This window comes from Vulpes vulpes, chromosome 8 (assembly GCF_048418805.1).
Source record: "Vulpes vulpes isolate BD-2025 chromosome 8, VulVul3, whole genome shotgun sequence".
NCBI classification, from domain to species: domain Eukaryota; kingdom Metazoa; phylum Chordata; class Mammalia; order Carnivora; family Canidae; genus Vulpes; species Vulpes vulpes.
The window spans coordinates 5,717,159-5,733,793 of record NC_132787.1 but is presented as its reverse complement, the minus strand read 5'-3'; the positions used below and the strand labels follow the sequence as shown (position 1 = coordinate 5,733,793).

Genomic DNA, 16,635 nt, shown 5'->3' with positions numbered 1-16,635 from the left:
GCCTCACGTGCCGGTTTCACGGCTGCTCTCCATTCCCACCCGTGTGCAAAGAGAGGGTGCCCCGGCAGGCAGAGCTACAAGTTAGGTGAGGCTAGGGCAGGCAGGGAGGGTGCATTCTGATCCTGTGGCCAGTGGCTTTTCCATCTGCCCTCAAGTGGCCTCCTATCGATTCAGACCATCAACTGAGGCCCTAGGCTCTTTTCTGGACTTGGTTTTCTTTCATCTCCCAAGTCAACCCGCCGAGGCAAGGGCCATCCTCCTATCTCCTGTGGCAGCGGGGAGAACCTGGGAGATGGAGTGTAGCCAGAATTCAACACGGCCTTCATCTTCATGTGTTTATTCGCAGAACATACAAACTCATCTTCTCAGAGAATAAAAAACAGAAATTTCACTCAGTGACTTCAAGATGGGCACAGCCAGCTCACCCTGTCCCCACATCTACTAAAAAAATTCCCTGGGTGAGGGATGCCTAGAGTGCACAGCACCCCCTGGCACAGGGGCCGTGCAAGCTCTAAACAAGGCTCTCAACTTGTTTTTTTTATAATCCGAAAGGACAAAGAGCTGTCGAAATGACATAGTCCGAGGTTCCTAACGCTCACGGTGCCAGACGCCCCCCCACCCCGGGGTCACCGAGGGCAACGACACTGCTTCCACTTCTGCAGTCAGGTCCGTACCAGCCTGGCAGCCAGGTTTTTGTTCAAATCTGTGAGGCAATGCCACCTGGCGGCTCCCATGACTGGCAAGAGCTGATGGTCCAATGTAATCCCAAGGCCCTCAGGAGGGGCAGAGCTGGGCCAGAACCTGTGCTGCTTTGTTCTCCCTGCCCCTCCAGCAGTTTCCTCTCTTTCTGCTGCCCCATGCTCAGGCCTTCAGACCTGAGGGTGTGGGCCAAGGTATCTGATTGTTTCCTAAGGCCCCGAAAGAGTGAGGACCTGGAAAGAGAGATGTGAGGGTCCTGAAGAACGGGCTTCAGCACATGCCCTTAAACTGATGGGAAGAGTGCTGTGTCAAGCAAAGATAGTTTCTTCCCGGCGCTTCTTGGTGAGGATGGTGCCTGGCTTGTGCTGGGCATCTGGGTGGTTGGCTAGCTCTGGGGGGCAGGAGGACACTGGGCTCTCCAGGATGGCTTGCTTCAGCTCATAGAACACAGCAGAATCCTCTTTGGTGAGGAAGGTGATGGCCACACCACTCTTGCCGGCTCGGCCCGTGCGGCCAATGCGGTGGATGTAATCTGGGGAGGGGGAGGAATGCCACTGAGGCTACCAGGCCTCCCTTCTAAAGGCATCCCCCACCCACCCCACACCACCCCGGGGTTGATAGCACTTGTGCCACCAGACCCTGCAGCACCCACAGTGCTCTCCCCACCACCGACGGCACTTGTCCCACCACACCCAGGCTGAGAGCAGCCCCCCCGCCTCCAGGACAGACCTGTCCCAGGTACTGGGACAACAAACCCATGAGAGCTAGAGAGCAGAGCTTGTCTCACTGGAACAAGCAATCCCAGGCTCGGAGCTGTGAGGAGTGAGCACCCGACAAGTAGCCTCCCTTTACCCGGATGGAAGCTGCTTCCCCTGCACTGACCTTCAATGTTTTTGGCCATATCATAGTTGACAACCATAGACACATCTTGGATGTCAATACCACGACCTGCCACGTCCGTAGCCACCAAAATATCCTTGGCCCCGGCCTTGAGGTTGGACAGTGCAAACTCTCGCTGCTCCTGGCCTTTTCCACCGTGCAGCGTGCAAGCGTTGTACTGTTGGAAGAAGGGGGAGGTGAGGAAAGAGCAGAGGGCTCACAGAAAGACACAGAAGTTAAGGGAGTAAAGACACAGAGGGAGGGTTGCAGAGCAGAAGGGTAGAAGGGGAAGGAAGGAGAGAGAATGAGGGCAACGGAAAGCAAGAGGATAGGCAGGCTGGGGGAAGGGACGGGGGACGGCGGGGTGTGGGGTAACAGGAGCAGACAGTTCAAAGGTAAAGCAGCTTGTGGGGTGGGTGGAGGTGGAGCCAGAGAGATGGGCAGTCATCAAAGAGAGAATGAGGCTGAGGGTGGCAAGCGGGGACCAAGACACTTAAGAGGACACACCCTTCCCTTCAGACACCAGCGGCAGGAGTAAAGGACACCGATCACCCACATCTCCCTCCTGACCATGCCACGCCCTTTCCCAAACTCAGATCAACACAAAGAACTTTGATCCACTATTCCACAGCCTCAGGATGTGTGGCTCAAAACCTGTCCCTGGCTCAGCCCCGTTGGAGGAAGACCCAAGACAGCTCTGACTGGCACTGCTGGTCCAGACAGGGAATCACAGCAACAGACCCCATCCCTCATCCCCATCAAACTGCCCTTTTCCCTCTGGCCCTGACTTGAATATTAAAGAGGTCAAAGAGTGGGACAGAACTGAAAGGAAGAGGCTTCGAGGGCCCCTCTATCTTTAGAATGCCCCACCAAAGAGAGCAGATTTGGTTCTCCCCTGCCAGACACACCCCCATCTTCTCCAGGGATTTAGCCAAAACATCACAGCCTTTCTTCTGGTTGACAAAAATGATAATGGGTGGATCAAAGCCTTGTTCCAAGATTGCCAGCAGCTTTTTCCTGGGGAGAAGAGTAAGAGGAGAAACATTAGAGGCGTACCTCTGAGTGGGATGCCCACCCGGATCCACCAACACCAATTCCAGGACCTTCAAGCCCATGGCACCCCGAACAAGAAAACAGCCGTTCTCCAACACGACAGAACATTTACCCTCCATCCCCCGTACTGAAAAAAGCTCCTTCTCCGTCACATTTTTCCTGGTTCAGCTGCCCCCGTACCTCTTTTCTGACTCTGACATGAGGAAGACCTTCTGTTCCACACGTTCGTGGGGCTTGCCCGCAGAGCCAATGTACACCACAGCCGGTCGCCGAAGATAGCTCCGGGCCAGACGCTCCACCGCCGGGGGCATGGTGGCCGTGAACATGACGGTCTATGAAAACAGGAAGCTCAGCCCTGGGCCCCGGTGGACACCACCACATATCCCCCATTAGCACAGGCAGCGTAGCCTGGGCTAAAGAACCTACAGCGAGCCATTGAATAGGCTTTGACAACCCCACCGTAGGAGACAGTGTCCTCTGCCTTCCCCCTTCTTTCCTCAGTACCTGTTCACCAAGGTCCTTTACATCCTATGATGACAGGAAGGGCTGAGAGCATCTGCTGGCACCCATGGTAAGGAGCAGCATAATGCCTTGGAATGATTTTCTAGGGCACAGCCCATGGCTACACAGCTAGGACTGTCGGAGGACTGACATGCTGGTAAATGTACTCTGGGCCCATCCAGGGCAAGAAGGGCCTCAGAGCAGTTTTGGCAACTCGCCCCCATTTCCCAGCCTAGGGAAGCAGCCTTACTTGGCGGTACTTATGTTTTCCCGACTCAAAGTTGGCCAACATCTTCTCAGGGTCCTCAGCCTCATCTGTGTCTGGCTTCTGGTTACTGACAGGCATGTGCTCCAGGATCTTCTGGACATCTGGCTCAAAGCCCATGTCAATCATCCTATCTGCCTCATCCAGAACCACATAGGTACAGCGGCTCAGTACAAGGTAACGGTTCTCCAGCACATCAATCAAACGTCCTGGGGTAGCGATGACAATCTGGAGGACACAGTGGAAACACATGCAGCCCTAGCATGTATCTCTTTCTCCTCCCTCCTGTGAACTATCCATCCCCTGGGGCAACAGTCCTCCAATGCTAAGGCACTTGGACCCCAACCTCCAGTTAGGATTGGCAGCAAAGGTTCATAAGAACTGGCATGAAATCCCTAGTTGTTACCTTGGATTTTTTTAGGGATAAATAGGTTTTCTGAGTAAGGTCCAGAAGGTTAAACAGAAGAGCAAAATCAGAAGGAACTTTCTTACACAGAAGAGGAACCAAGGGCAACTACAGAGAAGGTTACATAAAGGGATTACACCAAAAAGTCTGCAAAGACTCAATTCCTGCATCAGAATTCTTATAAAAAGTTATCTTTCCCTCACCCTGAGAAGGCATGATCTGGCAGGCTTTGGATATGGATCTCAGCTCTTCTCGCCAGCTGTGACCTGAGCCTCAGCCTCATCTGTACGATGGAGGTAACCTACCTATTCTCATACGGTCGCTGGTAGAATTAATGTGCACGTTACCTATCTGTGCATAAGTTCTAAGTAACAGCACATACATATAAGCCAGTCCTTTTCTTCATTACACTGCCCATCCGTGGCAGAAACTAGAAACACAGCCCCCAAAGTCAGAGCCCTCACACAGCAGGCTGGCTGCCGGCTAGGTGAACAAACCTCACAGCCCATGCGCAGCCTGAAGCCCTGGTCTTCTCTGGAGATGCCGCCAATGACGGCCACAGTGCGGATGCCCAGTGGCTTCCCAAACTTGATGGTCTCTTCCTCAATCTGCTGAGCCAACTCACGAGTGGGGGCCAGAATGATGGCGTAAGGGCCCTGGTCTGACTCTTCGATCCTGTGGTAAATGGGGCATCCCATAGTTCCATGAGCTTTGGTTCTCATCCAACCACAAACAGGAGCAAGACAAAGTCAACTCTTAAGGGTAGCTATGGAGATGGGGAAGGTGGTGGGAAAAGGAAGCAAAGATCTCACTAAAAAGTCACAGACTCCAGGACAGCCATGTTCTTCAGGGAGTGGTCCTTGCCAACCAAATCACACACTTCTTTGATACCATGATCTAATTATTCCCTAATATCTGACCGATACCATGATCTAATTATTCCCTAATATCTGACCCAGACTAAAGAACCGGGATTCTGATTATAACTTAAAAAGCAAAACAAATGGGGGCACCAGGCTGGCTCAGTTGGAAGAGCATGTGACTCCATACTGTGGAGTTGTGAGCTCAAGCCCCACGCTGAGTGTAGAGATTACTTAAAAATAGGGGCATCTGGGTGGCTCACTCGGTTAAGCATCTAACTCTTGATTTCAGCTCAGGTCTTGATCTCAGAGTTGTGAGTTCAAGCCCTATGCTGGGCTCCATGCTGGACATGGAGCCTACTTAAAATAAATAAATACAGAGGTAGATAAAACTCATTTAAAAAAAGAAAGAAAGGAAAGAAAGGAAAGAAAGGAAAGAAAGAAAGAAAGAAAGAAAGAAAGAAAGAAAGAAAGAAAGAAAAGAAAGAAAAGAAAGAAAGAAAAGAAAGAAAGAAAGAAAGAAAAGAAAAGAAAGAAAGAAAAGAAAGAGAAAGAAAGAAAAGAAAAGAAAAGAAAAGAAAAGAAAAGAAAAGAAAAGAAAGAAGAAAAGAAAAGAAAAAAAGAAAAGAAAAGAAAAGAAAACCAAATGCTTATTTGCCACTGTGACCTTTCCCACCTAGCCAAATCTACTCCAGCTGGTGCCAGCTGACCTCACCTGTCGATTTTGGGGAGAGTGGTGATCCAGACCAGCAGTGGGATGAGGAAGGCCGCTGTCTTGCCGCTGCCAGTCTCAGCTACACCAATGATGTCGCGATTCTGTAGCCCAATGGGGATTGCCTGACGCTGGATAGGTGTTGGTTCCTGCAGTGACCCAGAGGGAGTAATAGGTACAGATGGAGTTCTGCTACCCAAGCTACTGCTGACAGAGTGGGCACATGTGCCAGCACAGGAGGACACCAGTTCACAGCAAGGAAACACAGTCAACAAAGGCTAATACTCCCACCAGAAAGTGACAGCATCACGTTAGTGCTCCCCGGCAGAGAAGGTACGAAACAGAGGAACAAAGGAACAGAGCTTCCTGTTCCCAAAGTAAGTATGATTCCCTTAGAATATAGGAACAAGTCAGATCTTCTGGGCCAGTCTGCCTCTCTTTACCTTATAGCCACACTTATCGATGACCTCCAAGATGTGCGGGGGCAGAGAAGAGTCTTTCCAGGACCGGATGGGATTGGGGATCTTGCCACCTTTGGTGGTGATGCTGTAGTCCTCTCTGAAGATCCGCCAGTCCCTGTCCGTCATCTCATCTAACTTCTTCTGGGACCAGTGCCGATCATCCCAGCGCTGCTTTGCTTCCTTCTTACGGAGCTTGCGGAGTCTGGCCCTGGAGCAGGACGTGAGGAGCAAGTGGGATCAGGAGCAAGTGGGATCCAGCTCCTTTTTGTAGGCTCTGGGCTCTGCCCAACCGCCCCTAGCCCTCCCACTCACTCCTCCTGCTCCTTTTCTTCCAGTGTCCGCCTCTTCTCCATTAGGTCTCCATAGAAACGAGACTGCTCTCGTTTCTGCTGCTTCAGGTCAATGCCTGCAATGAAGCCTCGCCCCAACAACTGCACCTGGTGTCGTTCTTTGTATCTGAGATTGAGACAGAGGAAGAAAAAAAAGAGAGAAGCTGTTGGGGCAGCAGGAGGGAAGGGCGGACTACTGACAGGTGCCGATACGAACACCTTTCCAGCCAGTCTTCCCTCGCCTGTAGAGCTGGCCAGCTACGTGCCTACCATTGTCCCCGTCCCAGAATCTCACTTCTCTTTCTGTGGTCACCAGTTAGTTCTCTCTGGGAACTGCCTAGTGTAAAAGACTTAGCGCTCAGGCCCCAAAGCCACTCACAGGGGGTTGTAGTCGATGGATGTGTCCTCGGATGCATCCCACTCGAAGACAAACTTGCGGTCATTGAGATGCCTCGTTCGGCGCCGCTTCTTGATGCCGCCCAGGTAACGCTCCTGCCCAGGGACAGAAGGCAAAGCTGGAGGCCCACCCCGACCTCACATGCAGAGAGCAGAATGGCCAAATAACGAGACCAAACTTCTGTGTGCGTGGCGCGGGAAGTGAATACCGAAGCAAGGCCCGCACCTTGATGGCATGCAGTTCCTTGCTCTTATCCTTCTCCTCCCGGATCTTCTGCCGCCCTTCCTCATCCTCATTTCCATTGGTTTCCCGCTCCATCCTCTCCCTGCGTTCCCGACGCTCCCGTTCCTGAGGGTCTTCTGCAGATCAAGGAAAGCAAAGCTGCGGAAGAGCTCAGTGCAAGAAAAGAGAGGACATGGAGAGGATCCAGACAACAGACACCAAACGAGAAGTGGGAGATTTACAATACAAGGGAAATGGAGACCTGACACAAAGGTCTTTTTCTCATCAACTCCCACATCCCTCCCTTTTCCAAACTCCAGAGCAAACTGATTTCTGGCTCTGAAGAGTGACAATCCCCTCCCACCCTCTCCTAACCCATCCAAGGGCTACACGGGGAGGAAAACGAACCCAACATTTTCCTGCCCAAGTCTTGGAATTGTTTCCTTTTCTTCCGCTCTTCTTCGAGCATCCTCTGCCGCTCCTCCACCTCCTGCTGCCGTCGCTTTAGGGCTTCAGCCTCTCGTTCTGCTTTGGAGAGGAACTTGGGCTACAAAATAGATTGGAACTGTAAACAAAGGACACAGGAGCAGGGTATAATCGCACCACTGTTGCGGAATTGGCAGGGAGCCCAACAATATCTGCTCAGGCATTACACCTGTCACGGAAAACACACATAGGTCTAGGGCCCCACTATGGCCTGAACTGTCCCCTTCAAAATTTGTATGTCAAAACCCTAACCCCTAGGACCTTAGAATATTACTATATTTGGAGACAGAACCTTTTAGAAGTGCTTAAGGTAAAATGAGGCTCTTCGGGTGGACACTAAACCAATGTGACGGGTGTCCTCCTAAGTGGACAGAGACACTGGGGGCACGCCCACACGGAGGGAAGATCATGTGAGGGCAGAGAAGACACCCACCCACAAGCCAAGGAGAGAGGCCTCAAAGAAACAACCCTACGGATACCATGATCTCAGCTTCTAGCCTCCGGAACTGTTTATGTGCCTCAGTCTGTGATGCTTTAGCAGCTCTGCCAACTAACAGAGACCTCCACATTCTCACCTTTGCCTCAGCTTCTTCCTCAGCCTTTTTCTTGGCCAGAAGTTCTTCCAGGGATAACGGCTGAGCCTGAAGATGAAACACAGGACTTCAGTACATAAAGGATCAGTAATGGAGAACAAACTGAAGAGAAAGATGAGAGAAATCTTTCCTCTCCTTTACCTTAGGATTTTCTTTTTTTAAAAGATTTTTTTTATTTATTCATGAGACAGAGAGAGAGAGAGAGAGAGAGAGAGAGAAGCAGAGACACAGGCAGAAGGAGAAGCAGGCTCTACACAGCGAGCCCGACGTGGGACTTGATCCTGGGTCTCCAGGATCACACCCTGGGCCGAAGACGGCGCTAAACCGCTGCGCCACCCAGGGCTGCCCATTACCTTAGGCTTCTTATCGCCATGTTCATCATCTTCATCCTTCTTAGAGTCTCTGTCTTTCCGAGATTTAAAATCTTTTCCTCGCCCAGGAGATAAACTTTAAAGAAAAGGAACAGGAGATGTCCATATCACTGTCTTACCCCCGCTCCTTGAAGAGGGTCAGGCTGAGCCCCAAAGAGGATGAAGTTTTTCCATGACTCAACAAGACTGGCCCATGGCCACCCATCATGCCCTGAAGCTCCCTTTGCAGGCATGGTCACTCTGTCTGCTCTGAAATCTAATGATGGCCTTGCTTGGCCCCATTCTACTGAATCTCCTTTTCCAAGACTAATCTCTTCTCACAAGTGGGTCTTCACTACTGAGGGCAAAAATCTCTCTTCCAGATAGCACATACACATTGAAAAAAAAAAATCTTGCTCAACTTTATAATACACAATAAATTTAGTCTACAAGGTCCCCTCCAACCATCCACCCTTCCCCAATACTACTCTGTAGGTTCCCTCCCCATGCTCCCTTCCTACCAGTCCCAGAGATCCTTCCCCCACACTGCTACAAGCCCAATCTACAAGAGATCTTCAACAAGCCCCTGTATTTGTTATGGGAATTGTGTCCTTTGCCCTGAATTCTAACTTACGCACTCAGAGCCTAATAAAAACTTTGCATACAAAGTTTCCAAGGGAAACAGATCAAGGTATTGGGGCATTATGCTATCCTAACAAATATATGCTGTCTATCTTGTATAGAAACCTGAATGAATGGTCCAATGGAGCTAAGAGAATGTTTCGTAGGCTGGTAAGCCTCTTCAACTAATTTCTAACCTTTAAGAACAAGGTGACCCTCAAATAGTTGTGACTTCAGTAACTGGTTATAGCATTGAAGGATACATGCCTTCTAAAAAAGCCAGCTGTTATCACTACCGGTAGGAGTCACTAAGAACTTTCTTTCCTATGACACTGAGCCAGCTCCAAGGCAGAGAGGAAGAGATGGGAGCATTCTCCTAAAGCCTACTCCCATTCCCTCAGGTACCTGGATCGTTTACGGTCCTTGTCCCGTCTATGCCCATCCTTGTCCCGGTCTCGGTCCTTCTTATTCCGATCACGCTCCTTATCCCGTTCTCGTTCTTTATGCCTTCGCTCTCTAAAGACAGCAAGTTTAAGAAATCATGTGTTATTTTAAAAGTATCCAGCTTCACTGCAGCCCTAAAGAGGTTCTCATGCTCTTTCCTACACAAAGTAATATTTTACAAATTGGGGTGTGTCCAGGAGAAGCTATGAGGGAATTCGAAGAAAGTCTTCTAGATCAGGGTTGTACTGCTAAGCATTAATGGTAACGATAGGCCATCACCCATGTGAAGAGAGGAACAATCTTCCTCGACCACCTGGACCTTCATCTTACAAGTTTCCTCTTACCATTTTTTTTTTTTAATTTTTATTTATTTATGATAGTCACAGAGAGAGAGAGAGAGAGAGAGGCAGAGACACAGGCAGAGGGAGAAGCAGGCTCCATGCACCGGGAGCCCTATGTGGGATTCGATCCCGGGTCTCCGGGATCGCGCCCTGGGCCAAAGGCAGGCGCCAAACCGTTGCGCCACCCAGGGATCCCCCTCTTACCATTTTTTTAAAGATTTTATTTATTCATGAGAGACACCCAGAGAGAGGCAGAGACACAGGTAGAGAGAGAAGTGGGCTCCCTGCGAGAAGCCCAATGCAGCACCCATGATCTAAACCAAAGGCAGACACTCAACCACTGGGCCAACCAGAAGCCCCTCCCTCTTAACTTTTAAGAGCTACTAGATCACTAGAGGTAGAGAAATATGAAACATCCTAACTAACATCCTAATCCTGGAGGCATCAGAAGAACCAAGAATGAAGACGTTTGAAATGTACTCTCCCTTCCCATATAAGACATACAAAGTTACTTTACCTTTCCGTAGACTTGGAACGGGAACGGGAGCGAGAACGGCTGCCTCCTCGACGCCTATCCCTTGAACGATGCCGCTTCCTGTCTTTAGATGGGGAAGACTTCCGGTCCCGGTCTCTATCTCGCTCTCTCTCAGGAGTCCGAGATCGCTTCCTTTCCTCCTTGGAAGGTGATGCATCCCGGTCCTTTTTGTCAGCCAGCTCTCCTGCCATCTGTCATGGATAAGAGGAATACTTACTATGTACTAGGTACTATTCTAAACTGTGTATGTATAATCTTTTTTTTTTTTTTAAGATTTTATTTGAGAGAGAGAGAGAGTGAGAGCATGAGCAGAGGGAAGGAGCAGAGGGAGAAGCAGACTCCCCGCTGAGCAGGAAGCCTGATGTGGGCTCATATGGAGCTCATATTGGGCTTGATCCCAGGACCCTGGGATCACGATCTGAGCCAAAGGCTATAGATTAACTGACTGAGCCACCCAGACGCCCCATGTATGATCTATATAATGTTTATATATAATCTGATTAATCTCAAAACAACCCTATGAGGTAGATATACTAGAATGCCTACTTAATAGATGAGGAAATGGAAGCTCAGGTATATAAAGTAACTTGCCTGAGGACACACAGGTGGTAAGTGACAGAGTGCTAGGTGGTCTGGCTTCAGAGACTCATTCATTATACTACACTGTCCTGTGATTCCTTTTTGAATATATTCATGTCTGGTTTTCTTCTTAAAGATTTATTTATTTGAAAGAGCGAGAGTATGCACATGCCAGCGTGGGGGGAAGGGCAAAGGCAGAAGGAGAGGAAGAAACTTCAGCAAACTTTGTGCTCAGCAGGGAGCCCGATGTAAGGCTCGATCTCACAACTCTGATATCAGGACCTGAACTGAAAGCAAGAATCAGATGCTTAACAGACTGCACCACCCAGGCATCCCCCTATATATTCATTTTTAAAGGTATACTGGGGCTCAGTTGATTAAGTGTCTGCTTTCGGCTCAGGTCATTGTCCCAGGTCCTGGGTTTGAGCCCCCACTGGGCTCCCTGCTCAGAGGGGAGCCTGCTTCTACCTCTGCCGCTACTCCTGCTGCTCCTCCTGCTTGTGATCTCTCGTGCTGTCAAGTAAATAACCAAAATCTTTAAAATAAATAAAAATTAAATATAAATATACGGGATCCCTGGGTGGCACAGCGGTTTAGCGCCTGCCTTTGGCCCAGGGCATGATCCTGGAGACCGGGGATCGAATCCCACGTCGGGCTCCGGTGCATGGAGCCTGCTTCTCCCTCTGCCTATGTCTCTGCCTCTCTCTCTGTGACTATCATAAAAAAAATAAAAATAAAAAAAAATAAAAAATAAATATAAATATACAATGAATATATCTTATTTTTATAATTAGACGGCAAGAGCATTAAAAGAAATGCTAGTGAATGAACAGCTACCTCTAGAAGCATCCCATTTTGTTTTTAGAGTCTAGTCTTTGCTTTAGGAATCTAGTCGGTCTGCCAGCCCACTGGGATGTCAACACATACACGACTAAGGGAGGTAAGTTCTCTTGAGCTCATAAAGAAAGCTCAAAAGAGGAAAAAAAAAGAGTTTAGCTTTGAGATTTGGGGTTATCATCAGCACCTCAAAGAATACCTAAATTTAAATGAAAATACAAACTTACTTTCACCCAGATTAATGAGAAATGTACTTCTCATTACGCAAAAGGAAAACTTTGTGAAGGGTATGCATTTTTTTTTTTTTTTTTTTTTTGCAACTTACTGTGAATCTTTATTTCAGAATAGAAAGAAAAAAAGGTACCAAAAACTAAAGGTCACAAACATCCTGACAGTCTACGCAGATTCTCACAGCCTTGACCATTACCCCGTCCCATGAAAGATTTCAGCAGGAATTTGTTCCATTCCCCTCCTGCCGGGGGGACACTGAACATCATGTCCCACTGTCACTTGTCCTTCAGACTACAAAATCCACTTCAGCCAGGAGCCAAAATGACACCAAGTCTGAATCTCCCTCTACTTCATCACCATCACCACCATCCCTAAGACTCAGGATACATTTCTTTCTTTCTTTTTTTTTTTTCAGGATACATTTCTCAGAACTTATTTTATCTTCTAGCGGTTCAGTTGGAATATCAGCTCCCTAGGCTTTTGCTTACAATCTCCCTCATTTAATTTCCTGCCATATACCTTTAAGAAAGGATAACGTATAAAGAAGAGAAAAATGAACAAGTAGTACTTTCAAAAGGTGAAGACAACCCATTTTGTTTCACAATTGTCTGAGAAACGACTGAGTGTTCTAGAGCAGTACATCATGCAATTATACTTATATCTCTTCTACTTAGAACCCTAAGAAAACAATCCAGGAGAAAGGTCTCTTCTCTATAAAGCATCCTGGACATCACTCACTCTTCCAACAAATATTCACTGAGCACCTGGTAGGCAGCAGAAACTGTTTTACGTACTGGAGATATGGCAGTAAATAATCTCTAATCTCATAACGCTTAAATTCCAATGAAGCAGATAACAAGCAGAATCAGAGAATTTCAAATAGTAATGACAGCTAATAAGCAGAACAAAACAGGGTGGATATGATGGGGCAAAGTAGGAATGAGAGAGGGCTCAGGAAAGAATTTTTTAGATGACGTGTAAGCTGAGATTTTGAATGATGGAAAAGAACTGTGAAGATTAGGGAAAAGATCTTGTTGGGTAGAAGAGACAGCAAGTATTAAGACACTGGGGCAAGAACTAGCTCAAGATGTTTGCCTTAAAAACATGAATTGTGTGGTTTAGTGACAGTGAACCAAGGGGAAGATGATTCAACATGAGTTTAGGGAGACAGTCCAGAGTCAGATCATGGAAATGTGTTTTAGGCCAGGGGGAAGGAACTCGAATCTCAATCTAACAGCAATGGGAACCTTAAAGGGTGTTCAACAGGAAGTGATGTGATCTAATTTTACACTTTTAAAGAATTTGGTGACTGGCAAGAAAATACAGAATAGTGAGGCAAGAGTAGAAACAAAACCACTGAGAATGCCATTTAGTAGTCTAGGCAAGAGGTGACAGTAGCTTGTTCTAGGAAAGTGGCAACGGAGACGGGAAGAAGTAGAGAGCTTCAGGAAATACTTGGAAACAGAGCTAATAGGACTTACCGATGAAGGGAGAAAGGGAAAGAGGAGACACAGAAATACGTCCCAAATTTACAGCTTGACCAAACTAATGGTTCACGGAGTCATTAACGACCAGAAATAACTGGAGAAGGAACAGATCTAGGAGGAAATCAAAAGTTTCATTTGGAAAATGCAATTCTAGAACTCAGGAGAACCTGGAGACAAAAATTTGAGTCATCGATATATAGATAACTTCTCAAAGCCATGGAACACTAAATAACATTACCAGAATAGACAGTCCAGTTAAAGGAAGGAAACAGGAGAGAACCAGGATTAAGCTCTGGAACACTGTAACATTTGGAGGTCAGGCAAAGGAGGAACCAGAAAAAAAAGACTGTAAAGAAGCAAGAACCAGAGCAGCCTGGTGGCTCAGCGGTTTAGCGCCGCCTTCAGCCCAGGCCTGATCCTGGAGACCTGGGATCGAGTCCCACATCGGGCTCCCTGCATGCAGCCTGCTTCTCCCTCTGCCTGTGTCTCTACCCTACCCACCCCCCCCGCCCCCAATCTCATGAATAAATAAATTAAAAATCTTAAAAAAAAAAAAAAAAAAAAAGAAGCAAAAGCTGTTAAGAAAGCAGAAAAAAAGTAAGTGTGACATCACAGAAGCCAAAAGTGTGTTGGGGGGTGGGGGGGAGTGATCAACTTTTCCAAGCAGAAAAAGACTAGGAGATAGAGGAGTGACCCCTGCATTTGGAAAAAATTAAGATTGTTGGTGACCTTGACGAGAGCTGTTTTGATGGCCTGGAGAAAGTAGAAGCCTGAGTGCCGTGAGTTTAGAAGAGAATGAGAAGTGAGAATAAAAGAAACAGTAAATATAGGCAACTTTTATTATAGATTACACTTCTCACAAGGGCCTGATAAGCAGGCCCGCCGGGGTCATCCCTTCCCAGCAGCCTTCCTTGCAAACCTCCCGGTCGCGGGGTTCCTCAGGTCTTGTAGGATAAGGGGGGCAGATTCTTTCTCTTACCCAATTAGGTAGTTAACAAGCATCTACTATATGCAAGGCACTGTGCTGGGTGTCCTGTTGAGTTACAAAAGGAAATAAATCCGGAAGATCCCGTCCAAAGGAAGGTTACAGAACAATAGAGGGTACCAGGTACTTACCAAGAGGAAGGCTCAGATGAAGTGTTATAGGAATTCAAAGAAGTTTCCTTTCATTTACAAAAGGGGATTTGGAAAGATCTGTGGAGGAAGTGGCTCTTGAACATTTCAGTGCAGGTAGAATTGGAAGATGTGTAATTGAGGGCGCGGAAAAGTCACTCCCAGCAAAAGAAATAATACGGAAGCGCAGAGGCGGGAAAGCATGACTGATTCTGGGAGAAAAGCCAAAGTTCCGGTCTGGCTGGAGCAAGGGCTACTCGAAACATGAAGGATAAGCTCGGATAGAGGGTATCATAGGGGCCGCGCTCATGGGCAGAGGTCTGGCCCGTAACATCGTCCAGGGACCTGGCCTGTGTCCCCAGGAGCCAATACTCCGCCCCGGGGCCCGCGCCCCTTCGCTCCAGCCCGCCAGAGCTCTCCGGGCTCGCGCCTCTACCCTGAAGCGTCCTTCCCCGCCTCGTCCCGGAGGCAGGGGCCACCGCCGTGCCCCCACTCTCGCCCTCTCTGCAAGCTCCTGGGGACCGCCTCCAACGCTCGGGACTCACCACTCTGAGTCTGAACCGCCCAACGCGGCCTCAACGTCGCCGAGCAGCCGCCATCTTTCCCGTTTCCTGGTCGCCGAGCTGCATCCCCGGCCGCGCGCGGCAAGCTGGGAAGGCGAGTTCCTGGTGCGAGACGGCGGGCCGACATCGAAGGCCTGAGGACTACGAATACCATAATGCACCGCGCGAGCGCCGGCCCCCGGACGAGGGGTCTGCTGGGCAATGTGGTCCGCCAAACATCTGAGCCTGCGGGACTCCGTTTCCTGTGGGTGTGCTTCCAAGCCCAAGGTGCTCTCGCCGCGCGGTGCTCCTAGGCTGCCGTGGCCTGGGGCTTCCGACGAAGGAATTCAGGGGCTTCCTTAGATAGCGAGAGCGCTTAATTGTGACTAACAACTGCAATAACAACACATACTGTGCCGTTTGTGGAAAAGGACTTTTGCAAAAAAAAAAAAAAAAAAAAAAAAATCCGAGATAGATTTAAGTCCATTTTACAGGTAGGCAAACTAAAGGCTCGGTTACAGGAGTAGCCTAGTATTTCACAATGAGGGCGGGACAATGCATTGCATGGGACTATCCCAGATTCAGGAGGACGTTTTAGCAACGTTGGTCCCGCAGGAACAACCCCCAGTTACTGTGCCAACTCAAAATGAGCCCATACGCGGATTACGGAGTTCTTCCTGCAAGGATGGTATCACCTGGGCTGTGGCACCTGTTTTCTCAACATTCCAAATAGGATCCTGGCTTCCTTATTTTCTTGCCCTTGGGATTCTGGCCAGGTATTGGGCTACCTTCCTAATTTTGCTTCTTTCTTCCTTCTAGTCCCACACCCCCCCAACCTCCTTGTCATCCACTGAGCCTTCTCTACCCCCAAATTGTATGTTTACTTGGTTTCTCTTTGATCTTATGGTTCATCATTCACCAGCCCCACCCCAGACCCCAGAAAACCCCAGACCTGGGGCAGCCCCAGTGGCTCAGCGGTTTAGCGCTACTTGCAGCCCAGGGTGTGATCCTGGAGGCCCAGGATGGAGTCTCACATGGGGCTCCCTGCATGGAGCCTGCTTCTCCCTCTGCCTGTGTCTCTGCCTCTGTGTGTGTGTCTCTCTGTGTGTGTGTGTGTGTGTGTCATAAATAAATAAAATCTTACAAACAAACAAACCCTAAACTTTGCAAGGTTTAGGTAGATACCAGGAAATGTCTAAACACCCTCTCCTTTATCATCTTCCCATTGGCAGCTTTTGGGTTTCAATACCAAACCCAGGGCTGGCTTCTCTCTCTGATTTTATGTTCAGTTCTCTTCAAACAGAGCCTGAGGATAGACCCAAATAATCCTGAACATCACACACAATAGCCCAAAGTAACCCCAGGAGAGATGGGCTTCTGCTCTTAGAACACTACAGCCTTCGACTTGCCCACATTTACCCTAGATAGCTCCAATTAGAATTTCTATCTCCTATACTTTTATGATTTAACTAAATGTTTTATTTTATTAGAAAGATCTGAAGGGGAAGGAGGTCTGAGATCTACGAGATGTAACTCACGCAGTGAACACTAGAGGGCTCTGCACTCACAGAATGGAACTTCAACGATCAGACCAAAGGCGTACGCATGAAGAGCAGCCGCTCTGGTATTTACTGAGAATCCAAGTGCCCAACTCTGTGCTGAACACTTAACTTGTATTACTTGCTTCTTTTT

General features: G+C 48.5%; 1 protein-coding gene across 3 annotated transcripts; it reads right to left on the bottom strand.

The window, feature by feature from the left end:
- Nucleotides 1-321: 321 nt before the first annotated feature.
- DDX23 (DEAD-box helicase 23) lies at nucleotides 322-15,123 on the bottom strand. Of its 3 annotated transcripts, XM_072765400.1 has the most exons (18): nucleotides 14,947-15,042; nucleotides 13,283-13,399; nucleotides 10,137-10,345; nucleotides 9,240-9,350; nucleotides 8,217-8,310; nucleotides 7,846-7,911; nucleotides 7,193-7,331; nucleotides 6,788-6,921; nucleotides 6,545-6,657; nucleotides 6,149-6,292; nucleotides 5,819-6,044; nucleotides 5,379-5,524; nucleotides 4,301-4,478; nucleotides 3,383-3,625; nucleotides 2,812-2,963; nucleotides 2,487-2,595; nucleotides 1,582-1,756; nucleotides 322-1,231 (listed from the first exon to the last, which is right to left on the bottom strand). In XM_072765400.1, exons 3-18 carry the CDS (start codon nucleotides 10,343-10,345, stop codon nucleotides 1,008-1,010), a joined length of 2,463 nt encoding a protein of 820 aa, XP_072621501.1. In that variant the 5' UTR covers nucleotides 13,283-13,399; nucleotides 14,947-15,042; the 3' UTR covers nucleotides 322-1,007. The 3 variants fall into 3 exon arrangements, with proteins under 3 accessions (XP_072621501.1, XP_025856009.1, XP_025856010.1); XM_026000224.2 differs by lacking the exon at nucleotides 13,283-13,399 and having other exon boundaries at nucleotides 14,947-15,123; XM_026000225.2 differs by lacking the exon at nucleotides 13,283-13,399 and having other exon boundaries at nucleotides 14,405-15,028.
- Nucleotides 15,124-16,635: the final 1,512 nt, after the last annotated feature.